The sequence below is a fragment of the Myxine glutinosa genome, chromosome 10 (genome assembly GCF_964187855.1).
Source record: "Myxine glutinosa chromosome 10, kmMyxGlut1.1, whole genome shotgun sequence".
Taxonomy (NCBI): domain Eukaryota; kingdom Metazoa; phylum Chordata; class Myxini; order Myxiniformes; family Myxinidae; genus Myxine; species Myxine glutinosa.
The window spans coordinates 5,089,104-5,109,060 of NC_136270.1; the positions used below are offsets into that span (position 1 = coordinate 5,089,104).

At 43.7% G+C, this 19,957-nt stretch overlaps 1 protein-coding gene across 21 annotated transcripts in view; it reads right to left on the reverse strand.

Annotated features, from left to right (window-relative positions):
- Positions 1 to 15: 15 nt before the first annotated feature.
- Positions 16 to 19,957, reverse strand: part of ABI1 (abl interactor 1) — a 134,360-nt gene continuing 114,418 nt past the window's right edge. For 13 of the 21 annotated variants that reach the window (XM_068127156.2, XM_078785303.1, XM_078785309.1 and 10 more), the window contains 3 exons: positions 8,727 to 8,816; positions 1,579 to 1,797; positions 16 to 1,488 (listed from right to left, as the gene is read on the reverse strand). In XM_068127156.2, coding sequence (XP_067983257.1) covers positions 1,313 to 1,488; positions 1,579 to 1,797; positions 8,727 to 8,816 — 485 coding nt within the window. In that variant the 3' untranslated portion in view covers positions 16 to 1,312. The remainder of the gene's footprint in view (positions 1,489 to 1,578; positions 1,798 to 8,726; positions 8,817 to 19,957) is intronic. The other 8 variants (XM_078785307.1, XM_078785305.1, XM_078785306.1 and 5 more) reach the window with 1 other exon arrangement.

Sequence of the window (19,957 nt, forward strand, 5' to 3'; positions counted from 1 at the left end):
TTTATAACAAAAGCCGATTGTTAACCAATTCTTTATGGCCTCCAATTTTACACAAATTTTCAAATGTCAGGACATTTTAATGCAGAATAAAGTCTTTTTTTATTCAAAAATGTCTATACAGACACCATACAAGAGTGGTAATACTTGCATGCAGTTCAACAAGCCTTGTACAGATGCAACACGTCAGTCAATTTGGACCTGCTGTGAGATGGAACCTCCATCCAATGTTCAAACACCATGGAATGGATTACATTAGCAAAAGGATGGCAGCGAATCGGAACTCGTTTAATCCAGGTACTGATGAAGGAAGTGGGGTTGGAGTCGGGAAAGCATGGCAGCAAATTAAGAGAATCGGAGGAAATGGTCTTTACTTAAAGTATACAACAGTTTTAGAAGACAAAAGCATTAATCCATTTACAGTGAGTATAACGTAGTCAAAAGCAAATACAAAAAAAAAAATGCAAATGTTCGTGATAATTTGGCCCATACCACACCGTAGAAAAAAAAAATGAATCGGTCACCTTTACCAACAATACAACAGGTACATCTCTATCCCTCGGACCACACTACGTTTCTGTCCAGAGCTTTAAGAAAAACGTCCAAATGTGGCATTGCAGTTAACAGTACTGTTTCAGGTGAGTCAGTGCAGGTTCGTTATTTTGATTTATTTATTGAACAAACAAAAATGACTGCTCGACACAGTGCCTCGAGTTTAAAAACAAAAACCAAAAAACACCCCCCACCATGGCTGTTTGGAAAAGGAAGGGTGAAGCAAATCGCGAACGACTGTTTTTAAACCCCCATCGCATGTCAAGGTCACTCGTACGTTAATTTGGAGTGAAAACCAACACGCAAGTTGCCTTGAAAGCAAAGCCAACCAATAAGTATAAACTAATGAACAGGTTAAAGTCTTAAAAAAAAAAAAAACTCGCCGCTTGAAAAACATTCAAAACGAAATGTACGCCAGTGGGGGTCGACGTGCGTTAAACGTACACAACGTTCAAAGCACGCTTGCGCTTCCACCGCGATGTAGGAAAGCTTGTGCCTTTATTCATAATGACGAGTCGATGGCACCGAAATACGGTGGCGTGGTCAGATCGATAGAAGCCAAGATATTCTGCAGGCCTGATGACATTTTGTTTTGGAAGAACCTTTATTTTATACGCACCTGTTGTGATAGACCAGGTACCGCTCAGCACACGCCCCTTCCTTCCCAGTGAAAACTCAACGAGGTAATGGCCTTTATAACAGTGTCTGGCTTCAGCACATCTCTTACAAAAGAGTGAAACTGCTCAACCTGAGCGGCTGAGGGCTACTCAGTGAAGTGTAACACCTGTTCGACGTAGTTTCCAGGAAAGAGGCCTGTAGTCCCATTCATGGTACCTTCGTACCAGCCGTCGTCGTTTTTCTTTATGACGTAGATTATAGCACCTTCGTGGAAGCTCAATTCGTCGTCTTTGTCTTTTATGTAGTCGTAAACTGCTACCACTGTAGTGCAGTGAAAACAGGTGTCAGATTTTACAACATAGCTCGACAAAAAAAACAGGAAGTGTATCATTTACTCCTTAGTTGGTATACCTTTCTCCATGTACTGCTTTGGAGCCCATGGTGGATCTGCATCTGCATATGGATCGGTGTATTGCACCACGGCCGACTCTTCTTCATCAAAATTCATAGGCGGTGGTGGTGGAAGCAGGGCAGGATCATCACCAGCCACACTGGCACGGAACATTCCGGCAGCACTGTCCACCAAGTCATCCGGTGGTGGGGGCAATGGATGGCTCGGGCTCTCCACAACTAGCGGGGAGGGGGGAAAGCCACATGACGTGAACTTTAAATGACCGTTTCTGTGAATTTGTAATTCATTTTAATAGGATGCACAATCCAGATGATGTCTTTCATACCCATTCAACTATACACCACTTTATCTTGCAAACAGATATTTTATCGTGGTGCAGATTGCAGAGATATTGGTGATGTGGACCTTCGATAGGCATGACTAACCTGAGGTCTTGCACAAATAATTGGTCTGTCAAAATGCAGCAATTTTGTTTGTTGTTTGCTCTTAAACTTGGCATCATTTGTGAGCTAAAGTTAGCCTCGGTCGGATTAGCCTTGAAAAGCAAGCAGCTTAAACCACAACTGCCTCACCATAGGTTTCAACATGCCAAAACTGAGAGGATGGATAATTCAGCTGCAGACATAATGCGATAAACCGATGCATCAAAGAGTACGCTTTTGTGAGTAGTAGTCCCAGGTAGAATGGAATCTATATCAGCAGATCATTTGTTTCTTCACAGGTGGCATTCCCTTTCAGTCAATTTGTGCAAATAACCAGATTAGCTTGCATCGAGGTCGCTTTCTAACAGTCGTTAACAAGAAAATGGTCAGGTAGAAAGTTACTCATGACCAGATCCAAGAGGAAGGACAGATAAGTTGTGGAAATCCAGATTGGGAAATTTACACATTAGATCAAACCCACAGTCAGAAGACCTAAGGTACAACGGCATGGCTCATTGCAGAGATGACACTCAGCCAACTGGCATGGTGGGAGTTGAATTTACTCCAGATGACAAACAGATTTGGAATGAATGGTTACGAGTTTTTCCATTTTGGCAGAATTTCATATATATATATATATATATCAGTTACTATGCGATTACATACCATCAGTGGTGAACCGCCATTAAGGTATCCCATCCAGCTATGCTGTACCTTAATGGGAGCGATAAGTACCGTCTGCCACATGGCACATTATCTCTGGTATTCACTCATTATATGGAATCGCCTGGATGCAGCCGGGAGCAACCAATCCAAATATATCTTCAATTCGCCAGCTTTCAATGAGCGCATGCAATGACGTCACATACGCTCTGCCTGTCAATCTCTCAAGAGAACCCTCCGACAGAGCAGGATTTTGATCTTAGTTCAGATACTGCCGTGTGTGTGGCAGATGGCATGTGGATGCCGTGTGGCAGACGGTACTTATTGCTCCCATTAAGGTACAGCATAGCTGGATGGGATACCTTAATGGCGGTTCACCACTGATGGTATGTAATCGCATAGTAACTGGTATATAACCGAAAGGTTTTCAGAGTCATAAGTGTATGCAGGACTCACTGCGTTGCCCTGATGAGCCCCAAAAGGGCGAAACCAGGTCGGTAACTGAGTTTTACATACACTTGTGACAGTATCTGAACTAAGATCAAAATTCTGCTCTGTCGGAGGGTTCTCTTGAGAGCTTGACAGGCGGAGCGTATGTACATGGCAGTGACGTCATTACGTGCGCTCATTGAAAGCTGGAGAACTGAAGATACATTTGGATATACTACTGTGTTCAAAAAGTATCCGACCTTTATTTTTCGTGCGTAAAAAAAAAGAAGCTAGGGAGGCGTTGATTGGTGCACGTATGTAGGCGATCCTAATGCACACGCGTGAATTTTTTCCCACCTGCAGAAGCTGCCATTCGACGGCAGACCGCCGATGAGTGAGGACATGAAAGTGAGCGCCGTCGGATTTTCGTTTTTGACAAAATGACGGAAAAACCTGAACAACGCTACTGCATCAAATTTTGTGTAAAGCTTGGCGATTCCCAAGTGGAAACGATCCGCAAGATTCAACACCGTTCATTCCATTATGAAGGAGGATTTGGGCTTCAGGAGAATCTCAGCGAAATTCGTACCAAAGCTGCTAACGATTGAGCAGAAGCAACTCCGTTTGGAGATTGCACAGGACATGCTGGAGACTGAACAGCGATCCCAGCTTCCTCAACACAGTGATCACTGGCGATGAGTCCTGGGTTTATGGGTACGACCCAGAAACCAAGTTGCAGTCATCAAAATGGAAGCATCCAACATCCCCGAGGCCAAAAAACACAAAATTTGATGCAGTAGCGTTGTTCAAGTTTTTCCGTCATTTTGTCAAAAACGAAAATCCGACGGCGCTCACTAACATGTCCTCACTCATCGGCGGTCTGCCGTCGAATGACAGCTTCTGCAGGTGGGAAAAAATTCACGCGTGTGCATTAGGATCGCCTACATACGTGCACCAATCAACGCCTCCCTAGCTTCTTCTTTTTTACGCACGAAAAATAAAGGTCGGATACTTTTTGAACACACTACGTACAGACTTGACATTTAATATGGAATATATTTTTTTTCTTGACTTGGGTTTACTTTCTTAACTCAGTATATCAAGCTGGTGAGTTTCTTTTACACTTTGGTGATTTATTTGTTAAAAGAACCATGTCACTGATTGTCTGTCGCAGCAAGAAGTCAACAACAGGATTATATCACAGGTGGCGTGGCAAAATGTACGGACAGGTGCATTTGATGATTGGCTTCACAGTCTGGTATACAAGGGTTGTTGCGTAATGTATTCGTGGAAAACAACTGCTGCACATCTCCAAAAGTTATTGCCGCTTCCTCTGGAGATGGTCCGTCAACTCGACAATGCTGTTTGTCATGGAGTGGTGGCTTTACGAAATTACGGCATGAAACAGCGTGCTATTGCTCGGCAGTATGGCATCACTCAAGGTCAGGTGTCAAAGATCCTGAAACGAAATGCTCAGAGGGGTGTCCCTACTCCAATACCGAAGCCAGGACGTCCCCGCAGAACCACAAGGAGGGATGATCGCCAGCTGCACCGGTTAGTCCGCAATGGCCGTACCAAGTCAGCTAATCGGCTTAGGGCTGAGTGGCAGCAACTGACAAATGTGCCTGTATCCAGGAGGCTAGTCAACCAACGACTGGTTCAAGCAGGCTATCGTGCCAGGCGTCCCATGAGAAAGCCACGCCTGACCAGACAACACTGCCAGCGCCGATTGCAGTGGGCCAGAGAGCACCGTCAATGGCAGCCAGGACACTGGAATCACGTGATCTTCAGTGACGAGTCTAGATTTCTATCGTCAAGATGGCCGCGTCCGAGTGCGCAGACAAGTGCATGAAGCCTACAACAAAGATTGTATAGTGCCAAGAGTCCAGGCTGGAGGTGGTGGGGTGACCGTTTGGGCTGCTTTTCATGCAGGGGGCAAAACTGACCTGGTTGTTCTGAATGGAAACCTGAACCAGTTCAAGTACAGGGCCATTCTGGAAGAAACATTGCTTCCATTTGCTCGTGCAGTCTTTCGAGGAAACTTTGTCTTCCAAGATGACAATGCACGGCCTCATCGTGCTCGCATGATCCAACACTTTCTTGCTGACCGTGGTGTAGAGCATATGGAGTGGCCTGCCATGTCCCCGGATATGAATCCGATAGAGAACTTGTGGGCAGAATTAACGCGTCAAATCGACCACTTGGACCAGCAGCCTACCTCTGTGCGTGAATTGCAGCAGGCTATTGTCACTGCATGGCAAGCGATTCCTGTCCAAACCTTGGCAAATCTCGTGAACAGCATGCCTCAACGTGTACGTGCTCTCCTGAATGCTCGTGGGGGTTACACAAAGTACTGAACTGTAATTTTACTGTCCGTAATCCCAGTCGTAATTTAACTTTTGTTTTTGTTAAAGAAAAATTTGGCTAATGTGCAAAATAAAGAGATACTCCTGGAAAACGTACAGAAGTTTAACACAGAACTGTCCATGAATTGAGTTCGATATCAGTTTACATCACTTTCAAGGATCAATTTATTTGTTTCGAAATGTCAAATGTGGTTTTTGTTTCTTTTAAAGGTCACATTAACAAAATCTCGAATAATTTCAACATAATTCCAATGAACTTTTGGTTCTAAGTCATCTTGAAAAGTAAGTTCACCCCCACAAAAAAAATATTCCATATTAAATGCCAAGTCTGTATATATATATCTATATATATATATCTATATATATCTATATGTATATATATATATATATATGAAAATATGAATATATGTAAATATACATATATATATATATATATATATATATATATATATATATATATATATATATATATATACAGGGGGCTGCAAAAGTAGGTATACAGTAAGGATTATACCAGTATTATAATAGTGGTGCTAGGATTCATTTAATACTAGAATTCATTTAATTCATTAAAATCATTATTACCATTTTTTATATTTTTATTTTCGTAATTTTTTCTATAATACATCTATTATTTGCAGGTGAAGTGGAAATTTAACGATGGCTGGTAATTCAATGGACGAGGAGCGCAAATGGATTTTGAAACAGTACTGGAAGACAGAATAGTGAACGTGTGCGAGAGCAGTGGCGAGAAACATTTGCATCGCCTCCACCAACGAGGCTCGCGATTTACCGGATACGTGACAAATTTGAGAGGACGGGGTCTATCCACAACTCGCCGAAGAGTGGTCGACCAGTCACCGTGACAACGCCAGAGAATGCAATGCAAGTCGCCCTGGCATTTACCCAGAGCCCTCAGAAATCGAAAAACAGGGCGTCATCTGAATTGGGTATTGAACGCAGATTGTTGGGTTGTTTGATGCACCGTGTAGGACTGAAAATGTACGTGCCACGATTGATACATGGTTTATTAGAGGATGACTCGGATCGGCGTTTACAATTTTGCGAAGCCATCCTGAACGAGGAACGAGAGGGTGACAGCATTCTGCGCAAAATCGTGTGGTCCGATGAAGCAAACTTTAAGCTATCGGGTGCCGTTAATCGGCACAATTGTGTGTACTACGCAACTGAAAACCCTAAAGTCACGATTGAGCAACAGCTCAATCAACCTGGGGTGACAGTGTGGGCTGGCCTGTCCTGCAAAGGTGTCGTTGGACCTATCATTCTGCACAGGACTGTCGATCAACACGTGTATCTGAACATGCTGACGGATACAATCATACCACAGGTACGCGAACAACAGCAGCAGGACGACTTCTACTTTCAGCAGGATGGGGCGCCACCGCACTTCGCACTCACTGTGCGTGCGCTACTTGACAAATAATTTCCCAACAGGTGGATTGGACGTCGGGGAGCCGTTGACTGGCCACCACGTTCGCCGGATCTCACCCCTATGGACTTCTTTTTCTGGGGATGTGTAAAAGACAGGGTTTTCGCACGCAAGCCATGTTCTGTTGATGCCATGATTCAGTTCATACGGGAGGCTTGCCAGGAAATTGATGCTGATAAAGACCTTTGTGCCAGAGTGTGCATGGGTGTCTACACTCGACTAGTGGAGTGTGTGAATGCCGGGGGCAAACAGTTTGAACATTTGAGGGATTAATATGTTTATTATTGATATGTTTATTATTGATATGTTATGATTGATACACTTGTATAATCAATAAAATACGTTTTGTGCGCACGTTTTGTTTTTCATTACTGTATACCTACTTTTGCAGCCCCCTGTATATGTATGTGTATATATATATATATATATATATATATATATATATATATATATATATATATATATACACACACACACACTATGTGGCCAAAAGTATGTGGACACCCGAACATCACACCCGTATGTGCTCGCCAGACACCTCATTCCAAAATCATGGGCATTAATATGGAGTTGGTCCCCCCCCCCCCCCCCCCTTGGTGCTATAGCAGCCTCCACTCTTCTGGGAAGGCTTTCCACTAGATGTTGGAACATTGCTGCGGGGATTTGCTACCATTCAGCCACGAGAGCATTGGTGAGGTCGGGCACTGATGCTGGGCGATTAGGCCTGGCCCGCAATCGGCGTTCCAATTCATCCCAAAGGTGTTCAATGGGGTTGAGGTCAGGGCTCTGTGCAGGCCAGTCAAGTTCTTCCACACCAATCTCAACAAACCATTTCTGTATGGACCTCGCTTTGTGCACGGGGGAGTCATGCTGAAACAGGAAAGGGTCTTCCCCAAACTGTTGCCACAATGTTGGAAGCACACAATCGTCTAGAATGTCATTCATTGTATGCTGTAGCATTAAGATTTCCCTTCACCGGAACTAAGGGTCCGAGCCCGAATCATGAAAAACAGCCCCAGACCATTATTCCTCCTCCACCAAACTTTACAGTTGGCACTATGCATTCGGGCAGGTAGCGTTCTCCTGGCATCCGCCAAACCCAGTTTCGTCTGTTGGACTGCCAGATGGTGAAGTTGATTCATCACTCCAGAGAATGTGTTTCCACTGCTCCAGAGTCCAAAGGCGGCGAGCTTCACACCACTCCAGCCGACGCTTGGCATTGCGCATGGTGATCTTAGGCTCATGTGCGGCCGCTCGGCCATGGAAATCCATTTCATGAAGCTCCCGACGAACAGTTGTTGTGCTGACGTTGCTTCCAGAGGCAGTTTGGAACTCGGTAGTGAATGTTGCAAACCGAGGACAGACAATTTTTACGCGATTCACTCGGTCCCGTTCTGTGAGCTTGTGTGGCCTACCACTTCGCGGCTGAGTTGCTGTTGCTCCTGGACGTTTCCACTTCACAATAACAGCACGAACAGTTGACCGGGGCAGCTCTAGCAGGGCAGAAATTTGACGAACTGACTTCTTGGAAAGGTGGCAGCCTATGACGGTGCCATGTTAAAAGTCACTGAGCTCTTCAGTACGACCCATTCTACTGCCAATGTTTGTCTATGGAGATTGCATGGCTGTGTGCTTGATTATATGTACCTGTCAGCAATGGGTGTGGCTGAAATAGTCGAATCCGCTAATTAGAATGGGTGTCCGCATACTTTTGGCAGGGTAGCTGTATATATGTATGTATATACACAATACAGTGTGTACATATCACCGCCCGCATTGGGTGCAGGGTGCATGCTAACATTCAATACTGCACTTACTGTTCTCTTGCATTCGTGCCACGAAACCCATGAGAGGAATCTGCGGAGTGAGTTGAGGCAGCGGGGGTGGGGGTGGCGGTGCGTGTGACACTGGCATGCAAAGACCACCAGCAGCAGCACGTTGAGCCACACACATAGGAAGGGACAGAAACACGGGTAGCAAGCTTTTTAAGTTAGAACAAAAACATTCACCAATCTATTAAAGCATATTGTTCAGGATACAAATAAGCAAGAGGGATTGTGCGATTGGCTGCAGCATAAAACCGCTTAAACTCCGATCAAATTTTTGTATAATGTCATGACGAAGCATTTGTATGGACACCAGCAATACAACTGACGTCAGTTCAGACATGAATATACATACAGTCACGTGAAAAAGTAAGTACACCCCATGTAAAGTTTTGACTTTTTGAACATATTTCATCATACAGCTATTTGATCTTCATTTCAACAATATCGATAGATAAAGGTGATATAAAATAACAAATATCATGAAACATTTACATTTTGTAATCCATTGCATAATTTAAATAAACATAAATGCAAATTTCGCATGTGGAAAAAGTAATTACACCCCTACATTTATCACGACTTCAAATACCTAAAATTAGAATCAGGTGCACCAGCTCAGGTGCAAATGATTAGAACATCGTTAGAGAGGACCTTGGAGGAACCTGTCTTATTTAAACCTCAGACATTTAGTTTGGTTTGCTCTTTGTTGTTGAAGTGTGCGGCGTCACCATGCCTAGATCAAAAGAGCTCTCCGAGGCCTTCAGAAAGAAGGTTATAGATGCCTACGAGTCAGGGAAGGTATTTAAAAAGATCTCCAAACAATTTGAAATCAATAATTCGACTGTCCGGAAGATCATCGACAAGTGGAGAAGATTCCAAACAACTGCCAACTTGTTCAGGCCAGGCCGCCCCAGCAAGTTCAGCCCGAGAGCAGACCGCAAGATGCTGAAAGAAGTCTCTAAGAACCCCAGAATGTCATCACGGGACCTACAGGTAGCTCTTGCCACTGTTGATGTCAAAGTGCATGAGTCTACCATTAGAAAGAGGCTGCACAAATTTGATCTACATGGGAGGTGTGCCAGGAGGAAACCTTTGCTGTCCAGAAAGAACATCAGGGCAAGACTAAAGTTTGCCAATGAACACCGAGGCAAAGACCAGCACTTCTGGAAGAATGTTCCCTGGACAGATGAGCCAAAGGTAGAGCTATTTGGCCACAGTACCAGAAGACATGTTTGGCAAAAACCAAAGACAGCATTTGACCACAAGAACCTGATACCAACTGTAAAGCATGGTGGTGGAAATATTATGGTTTGGGGCAGCTTTGCTGCATCAGGGCCGGGGCAGCTCACCATCATAGAATCCACTATGAATTCTTCATTGTACCAGAGGGTGCTTGAGGATAATGTGAGGCCATCTGTCGGAAAGTTGAAGCTCAACCGAAGGTGAACCTTGCAACATGACAATGACCCTAAACATACCAGTAAATCCACCAAGGAATGGCTGAAAAGAAAGAAATGGAGGGTTCTGGAATGGCCAAGTCAAAGCCCGGATCTAAATCCCATCGAGATGTTGTGAGGGGATTTGAAACGAGCTGTGCATGCAAGAAACCCCTCAAACATCGCACAGCTGAAAGAATTCTGCATTGAGGAATGGGAAAAGATTTCTCCCAGTCGATGTCAGAGACTGGTGGACGGTTATAAGAAATGCCGACTTGAGGTTGTTTCTGCCAAAGGGGGCAATACCACCTATCAGAGCCAAGGGTGTACTTACTTTTTCCACATGCAAAATTTGCATTTATGTTTATTTAAATTATACAATGGACTACAAAATGTAAATGTTTAATGATATTTGTTATATTATATCACCTTTATCTATCAATATTGTTGAAATGAAGATCAAATAGCTGCATGTTCAAATACAGACTTGGCATTTAATATGAAATAAAAAATTTTCCTTGACTTGGGTTTACTTTCTGAACTCGGTATATCAATCTGGTGAGTTTTTTTACCCTTCGGTGATGTCTTTGTTGAAAGAACCATGTCACTGATTGTCTTTCGCAGCAAGAAGTCAATAACAGGATTATATCACAGGTGGCGTGACAAAATGTAAGGACAGGTACATTTGACGATTGGCTTCACAATCGGGTATATAAGGGTTGTTGCGTTCTGTATTAGTGGAAAACAACTGCTGCACATCTACAAAAGTTATTGCCGCTTCCTCTGGAGATGGTCCGTCAACTTGACAATGCTGTTTGTCATGGAGTGGTGGCTTTACGAAATTCTGGCATGAAACAGCGTGCTATTGATCGGCAGTATGGCATCACTCAAGGTCAGGTGTCAAAGATCCTGAAACGAAATGCTCAGAGGGGTGTCCCTACTCCAATACCGAGGCCAGGACGTCCACGCAGAACCACAAGGAGATATGATCGCCAGCTGCACTGGTTAGTCTGCAATGGCCGTACCAAGTCAGCCAATCGGCTTAGGGCAGAGTGGCAGCAACTGCCAAATGTGCCTGTATCCAGAAGGCTAGTCAACCAACGACTGGTTCAAGCAGGCTATCGTGCCAGGCGTCCCCTGAGAAAGCCACGCCTGACCAGACAACACAGCCAGCGCCGATTGCAGTGGGCCAGAGAGCACCGTCAATGGCAGCCAGGACACTGGAATCACGTGACCTTCAGTGACGAGTCTAGATTTCTGGTCTATCGTCAAGATGGCCGCGTCCAAGTGCGCAGACAAGTGCATGAAGCCCACAACGAAGATTGTATCGTGCCAAGAGTCCAAGCTGGAGGTGGTGGGGTGACCGTTTGGGCTGCTTTTCATGCAGGGGGCAAAACTGACCTGGTTGTTCTGAATGGAAACCTGAACCAGTTCAAGTACAGGGTCATTCTGGAAGAAACATTGCTTCCATTTGCTCGTGCAGCCTTTCGAGGAAACTTTGTCTTCCAAGATGACAATGCACGGCCTCATCGTGCTCGCATGATCCAACACTTTCTTGCTGACCCTGGTGGAGAGCATATGGAGTGGCCTGCCATGTCCCCAGATATGAATCCGATAGAGAACTTGTGGGCAGAATTAACGCGTCAAATCGACAACTTGGACCAGCAGCCGACCTCTGTGCGTGAATTGCGGCAGGCTATTGTCACTGCATGGCAAGCGATTCCTGTCCAAACCTTGGCAAATCTCGTGAACAGCATGCCTCGACGTGTACGTGCTCTCCTGGATGCTCGTGGGGGTAACACGAAGTACTGAACTGTAATTTTACTGTCCGTAATCCCAGTCATAATTTAGCTTTTGTTTTTGTTGAAAATTTTTTTGGCTAATGTGCAAAATAAAGAGATACTTCTGGAAAACGTACAGAAGTTTAACAGTACTGTCCGTGAATTGAGTTCGATATCAGTTTACATCACTTTCAAGGATCAATTTATTTGCTTCGAAATGTCAAATGTGGTTTTTGTTTCTTTTAAAGGTCACATTAACAAAATCTTGAATAATTTCAACATAATTCCAATGAACTTTTGGTTCTAAGTCATCTTGAAAAGTAAGTTCACCCCCACAAAAAAAATATTCCATATTAAATGCCAAGTCTGTATGTTGAAAAAGTCAAAGCTTTACATGGGGTGTACTTACTTTTTCACGTGACTATCATACAAATCGAGTTAATTACATGGTTTTACCAAAGCTATTAATTATTTTAACAATTGTTCCCAGTCTGTTTGGATCCTGCATGCTTTGATACATTGCAAGGTTAAGATGAATCACAGGTTCACCTGATATCCATTCAAGGAGGTATAAGGATTGCTAGCAGACGCTTCAGGTTGTGCTTCTTCGTGAGTGCATGCGGTTTTCTCAGCTCTGTTCGACCTTTTCCAAAAGCTAAAAATACTGCGATGCATATGCATTGTGTAATGGTGGTCATTTCTTCCCTGTACCATTAATTGCGATGTGGAATCTGTCCCCGTTCTTACTTGGTTCTGTTTTATCAATGAGTTCATATTTGTCGAGGACTTGACTGGGCCCCATGCTCACGAGGCAAGCCTTCAAAATTCTCACTCCTTTCTCTCTACCATCATGCTCATCTTAATCACATCTCCCTTGGTCGACACAAAACTCCATTGTACATTTAACAGACATACTCCACTCTCAAGATGTTTCCGATTCCTGTGTCTGAACGCATGCCCCCATCCCTCTCTCCACTTCCACCCAACAATGATTACACCAAATATACATCAATTTCTGCAAATAAAAATCAACATGCAATTATGTTCTGCAACAATTTCCATGGCATTGCAGTTAAAACTTCAACTTCTAGGCCACACCATCAGTCAGGACCCTTCTGTATCCATCTTGTCCACCCCATTCCTCCCCACACCAGTTGTTTGTCCAAGCCTGCCTCTACCTTGGCCTTCAATTCTGCCGTTGATGTTTCCCCCTCTCTCATCTGTTCCTTTTGTCCTGTTGTGTCCAGATCCGTACAGAGTACTCATACTCGCTCATCCATGAGCCTCGACTATGTATACAATATACATAATAAATAAATAAAATAGTCTCCTGGTTAAAGTTATGAAATCCAGACTGACTGTCTTCCTCAACTGTTTCATTCCTCACTTCTCCCGTCTCTGGAACCTGTCTCCCAGAGACTTCTGTCTCACTCTTGCCACAAACACTTCAAGGAAGCAGTGCACCACCACCTCTTGTCATCCCAAATTGTGCGTCATTATCTTTATCACAAAAGCCTGGTCTTGGCTTTACGGTTAGGGTGCCGGCTTGGGATCCTAGGATCCTGAGTTTGAGTCCCTGTCAGCCGTTGAATTAACATCAGGTGGGTTGACTCAGCCTGTCATCCTTCTGAGGTCAGCAAATTGAGTACCAGCTTGCTGGAATGAATGAGCCATTCGGGTATCCTGTATCGGAGTGGCGACCCGTCCAGGATTGTGCCCAATAGCCAAGGAAACTGCTTCGGCAGCCCTATGCAAAAAGGACTGGTCATCATCTTTATCACCCCGCATTAATTAACCTTTCTTAAGGATGTAGTACTGGTAAACAGGTGATTTTTTAATTTTTTTTAGCTGAACAGTTTCCTTATAGTCTTATAAACAAGAATCATGCTATTAGAGGTCATAAAAGTACCCCTAATTATTGAAAAATTCAAATTTCAATTCAATTCAATATAATATTTTGCATGAAATTTGTTATAACTTGGGAAATGCATCATTCTTTTGGGCTGAAATTTGGACAGGATATTCAGAATATCACTTCCTTTAAAATGATGAAGGCTTTTGTTTATAGGAGTAGCCATTGTGGATTTATTGAAGGACAACCAAGTTTTATCTGGTAATTGGCATAATTAGCTAATTAGTGAACATTTGACATAATTTCACAAAATCCTCTCATCAGGTAGTAGAGTAACACATGTATAATACATGTACCAAGTTTTGTGTGAAAAGAATGACAGGTGACATAGAAGATAGAAGTAGAAATGTGTTCTTTGTTTTTCCTTGTTTTTTATTGACGGTCTAATTTATGCAAATTATATGCATGTAATATGATAAAGAAGCGTTGAAACTGGTCTGAGTTAAAGCCAAGATTATATCTTTCAAGAAAAACTGAAAATTAGATATTAACTTGACTTTGTTTTTGTGTAAAGGCCTCTCAAAGGTACCTATGTAGTTTTCTCAATTTTTCACCAGTACGACACCCTTAACCCAACCACATCCAACCATCTTACTTACAGTCACGTGAAAAAGTAAGTACACCCCATGTAAAGTTTTGACTTTTTAAACATATTTCAACATACAGCTATTTGATCTTCATTTCAACAATATTGATAGATAAAGGTGATATAATATAACAAATATCATGAAACATTTACATTTTGTAGTCCATTGTATAATTTGAATAAACATAAATGCAAATTTCGCATGTGGAAAAAGTAAGTACACCCTTGGCTCTAATAGGTGGTATTGCCCCCTTTGGAAGAAACAACCTCAAGTAGGCATTTCTTATAACTGTCTACCAGTCTTTGACATCGACTGGGAGAATTTTTTGCCCACTCCTCCATGCAGAATTCTTTCAGCTGTGTGATGTTTGAGGGGTTTCTTGCATGCACAGCTCATTTCAAATCCCCCCCACAACATCTCAATGGGATTTAGATCCAGGCTTTGACTTGGCCATTGCAGAACCCTACATTTCTTTCTTTTCAGCCATTCCTTGGTGGATTTACTGGTATGTTTAGGGTCATTGTCATGTTGCAAGGTCCACCTTCGGTTGAGCTTCAATTTTCCGACAGATGGCCTCACATTATCCTCAAGCACCCTCTGGTACAATGAAGAATTCATAGTGGATTCTATGATGGTGAGCTGCCCAGGCCCTGATGCAGCAAAGCTGCCCCAAACCATAATATTTCCACCACCATGCTTTACAGTTGGTATCAGGTTCTTGTGGTCAAATGCTGTCTTTGGTTTTCGCCAAACATGTCTTCTGGTACTGTGGCCAAATAGCTCTACCTTTGACTCATCTGTCCAGAGAACATTGTTCCAGAAGTGCTGGTCTTTGCCAAGGTGTTCATTGGCAAACTTCAGTCTTGCCCTGATGTTCTTTCTGGACAGCAAAGGTTTCCTCCTGGCACACCTCCCATGTAGATCAAATTTGTGCAGCCTCTTTCTAATGGTAGACTCGTGCACTTTGACATCAACAGTGGCAAGAGCTACCTGTAGGTCCCGTGATGACATTCTGGGGTTCTTCGAGACTTCTTTCAGCATCTTGCGGTCTGCTCTCAGGCTGAACTTGCTGGGGCGGCCTGGCCTGAACAAGTTGGCAGTTGTTTGGAATCTTCTCCACTTGTAGATGATCGTCCGGACAGTTGAATGATCGATTTCAAATTGTTTGGAGATCTTGTTAAATCCCTTCCCAGACTCGTAGGCATCTATAACCTTCTTTCTGAAGGCCTCAGAGAGCTCTTTTGATCTTGGCATGGTGACGCCGCACACTTCAACAACAAAGAGCAAACCAAACTAAATGTCTGAGGTTTAAATAAGACAGGTTCCTCCAAGATCCTCTCTAACGATGTTCTAATCATTTGCACCTGAGCTGGTGCACCTGATTCTAATTTTAGATATTTGAAGTAGTGATAAATGTAGGGGTGTACTTACTTTTTCCATCTGCGAAATTTGCATTCATGTTTATTTAAATTATACAATGGACTACAAAATGTAAATGTTTCATGATATTTGTTATATTATATCACCTTTATCTATCAATATTGTTGAAATGAAGATCAAATAGCTGTATGTTGAAATATGTTGAAAAAGTCAAAACTACATGGGGTGTACTTACTTTTTCACGTGACTGTACATCTTAATTCAGCATTTCCTCCCAGCCTCCCTATCCTCTTTTCATGTTCTTTCATTCCCTTCATGTTCATCCCACTTTCAGTTTTACCTTGCTCTCCAATGAGCCTTGCTCCTTAAGAAAAAAAGATCTTCTGCAACTCTGCGAGTCTAACCCAACCTGTGAACTTACCAACCAAGATTTACACAAGCGGTATGTCTCCCTCCTGCACTGGTAATGATTAACTTTCCATTCCAAAATATCCTGGTCGTTATTTGAGCTTCTTGGCTCCAATGATCATTTGCTTGCCAAAGCTCATTTATCTTTGGCTGTTGTTAGAAAGTTACCTCAATGCCTTAGAATAGGGTCAATTGGTAGGAACTGCAAACCCACCCCCTCACAAAAGGGTTAGATTGCCATCTCCATAATATCATATATTGATTCCACCTGGGAACACTTGAAGGCTGCTCTTTCATGGGATAAACCGCTCTCATCCCATACATCCTCTCGGCCTTGGAACACAACCCTGTGGTGTGCCCGTTGCTGTCAGGCAGAACGTCTTCTCTATATTAGAGGTGAACCTGACTGTTGGCAACTTTAACTCACCCTGTAAAGCCCACGACAGACTAGCCAATGTGATGTAACAAGGCCATCGGCGACGTATCTTGTACAATCTCATTTTGTTGTTGACTATCACACACTACGCAACTGTCGATGACTTGAAGGGTGAAATCTCAGAGCACGAGTGGTGGTACGTTACCGACGTCATGCTAGGAGAAACAAGCATTCTGAGTATTGCGCTGCAATACATGTCCCCTACCGGCAGTCTGTCGTCCAGAAAACTGTTGGGGAAATTACAAAGGGTTATTCACCCACAGGTTCTGAATCATTCCCAATCGCTAATTACCTCAGGATGGGCTCACCTGTGATTCGCACTCGGAACTTCGATTTATACACCTTGCAGACAGGCCAGCAGAAGCACGAGAAAATAAGTTGTTGATAAAGAACGTTTCGAGTCGCTAAATATCAGTAATTTATTATATTTTCCGGTTCACGATCAATGATCGATGTGCATACATATGTTGCTCGGCTTGGCTACGCCCCACCCGAAAGCGCACGCTGTGTCGCGCTGTTGACGTTCGCGAGACGAGGCTAAGGGCGCGCGTTGCTGCTTGAGGAGAACTCTAGAATAAACAAGTGATATCCATTTTTAAAAATATTTTCGTTTAATTAACGATATCTACCAAACCACGTGCCCTATCGCAAATTCCAAAATGACATTTTAGTAGACCGACACGCTGAACAGATCTGTGAAGTTTCCCCTCGATTGGATCAAAAATGAGGGAGGAGCTCGGTTTTAAAGGTTCATGCTTAAAATCGTCATAACTCTGAAACCATGAGACGCATGACGTCATGCTCGCTGACTTTTTTGTCCATCATGGGTATGCGATTTTGCCTGCAAAGTTTGGCCTCGATCTGTTCAGCCGTTGCAGAGAAAAAGGGTTTTTTTGTGTTTTTACGAAAAACAATATGGCGGCCGAACCATGTGACCTGTGACGTCATAATTACCATTAAAATATTCTCCAGACCGTGTCCCTCCTATGGTGAAAATTTGATCTCAATCGGTCCTATTATTGCAGAGAAAATCTTTTTTAAAGGAAATTAAAACTTAAAATGGCACTGAGTTAAGGATCATCAGAATTATCAGAATTCCCAAAGTTCAAAGTGCCATAACTTTGTCCAAAAATGATCGAAACGTCATGAAGTTCGAACTCGATCTGTAACTTATGAGGAAACCATGTGCCAAGTTTGAAAACATTAGCATTAAGCGTTTAGAAAAAAAGTCCGGAAAACTGTTCTTTGCGTGACGGACTGCAAACCTACAGTCCCCTCCGGTGTACACCGGTAGGGGACTAATAAGCAGATACGGGTACATCCATCACTCTTTAATGAGCGAGTGAAGTGTGTCAGTCTGTGGAACGCTATGGCCGGAAGTCACAAAAAGCTGAATTTAACTCGTCAATACTTAGAGCAGCATCGGCGATAGCAAGACCGCCACACACGACATTACTATTGTCAACAATTCATCGTAAAAGTTGGACATAGTCAAATTGTACAAGCCCGAAAACCTTGTCGATGGCTTTAGACTTTAGACGCAGAAGTGAGTATTCCTCTTTAGCCAAGGCAGAAAGCATCTTGCTCATCTTAAGCCGAACTCTTCAACCATTCTGCTTCCAATACATCTTAGTGGAACGCTGTCAATTTCTTATCCGCTGTAAACTGCCTCTCGCTCCCCTCCCTCACCTAAAACGGCACCACCACAGACTTAGCTCAAGCTGAGGCCAAACATCTCAACTCAGTGTTTTCCTCCACATCTCAATCCCAACCCTTGCTGCTGTGTCCCCATTTTACCCCACTCTGCAAGCTTACGTCATGGTCTTAATTGTTCACCACCATCTCAGATAATCTCCAATCCAAAACGATGATCGTTTCTACCATCATTAACACCTCCCCCCAACCCCCACCCTTTCGAAATGTGCAGTTTTCCCTCCTTGGAGTATTCTTCTTCATCAAGCCTATGCATCCTCTCCTGCTCCCCATTGTTTGTCCAAGTCTCTCTCTATCTTGGCCTTCAGCTCTGTTGGTGTTTCCCCTCTCTATTTGCTGCTCCTTTTGCATGCATCTCTCCTATTCCTTTTGCATCCTGTTTTGTCTGTTACATCGGTTTGTTTGTTTGTCTGAAACAGACAGTTTTGTCTGTTTCCTTTTGCATCTTCCCGGTGTGTACCCTGGTTAGAATCGGTACACCGTATCCCTGCGTGTCGTAAGAGGTGACAAAGAGGGTTGGCGTCAGGAAGGGCATCCGGCCATAAAAACATTGCCTCAAAAAGAGAACCATGACAATTACAACTACATATGGGCAGGGTACAGCCCGAAGTGGAGATCGGTTTCTGAGGTTTGGGACATGGAATGTAGAGACAATGACAGGGAGATCAGGAGAAGTGGTGGAAGTATTGGTCAGAAGAAGAGTGGACATATGTTGTGTGCAAGAGACGAGATGGAAGGGAAGTGGTGTGAGAATGGTGAAGGGTAGGCAGGGACAGAAATACAAGTTTGTGTGGCTAGGGTGCCCGGAGAGCGTGAATGGTGTTGGTGTCCTGTTTTCTGAGGAGTTTGTAGACAGTGTGGTGAGTGTGACTAGAGTTAGTGATAGGTTGATGATGGTGAAAATGATGATTGGAAAGCTCTTGGTGAACGTCATCTTGGGATATGCTCCGCAGGTTGGTCGGAGCGATGAAGAGAAGGACAAGTACTGGTGTGCGATAGAGAAGCTGATGGAAAACGTGAAAGATGAGGATGTTGTTGTGGGAGGAGGAGACCGAAATGGACATGTGGGAAGGAGTATGGACGGTTTTGAGGGAGTTCATGGGGGTTACGGATATGGTGTGAGAAATGGAGAAGATGAAAGGATTTTGGAGTTTGCTGATGGAGCTGATTTGTTGGTTTGTAACACTCAGTTCCAGAAAGGGGATAATAAGCTTGTTACATACACGTCAGGTAGGGCGACGACAACCGTTGACTACCTGATGGTGCGTAGGCGAGCTAGGGGGCACCTCCGGGACACAAAGGTGATCCCGGGGGAGGAGGCTGTTTCACAGCAACACTTGGTTGTCTGCGACATAAGGGTGAAAGGTGCGAGGAGAGCTCGGCGGGTGAAGTACCAACCGAGAATGAAGGTGTGGAGGTTGAAAGAGGTGACAGTAAGGGAGGCATTAAAAGAGAGGCTGAGTAGGGTAGAGGATGATGTGGTTGAGCTTTAACGTGGTTGGACGTCAATGAAAGTTAGTCTGTTGGGAGCCGTTGGTGAGGTATGTGGATGGACAAAAGGACCAC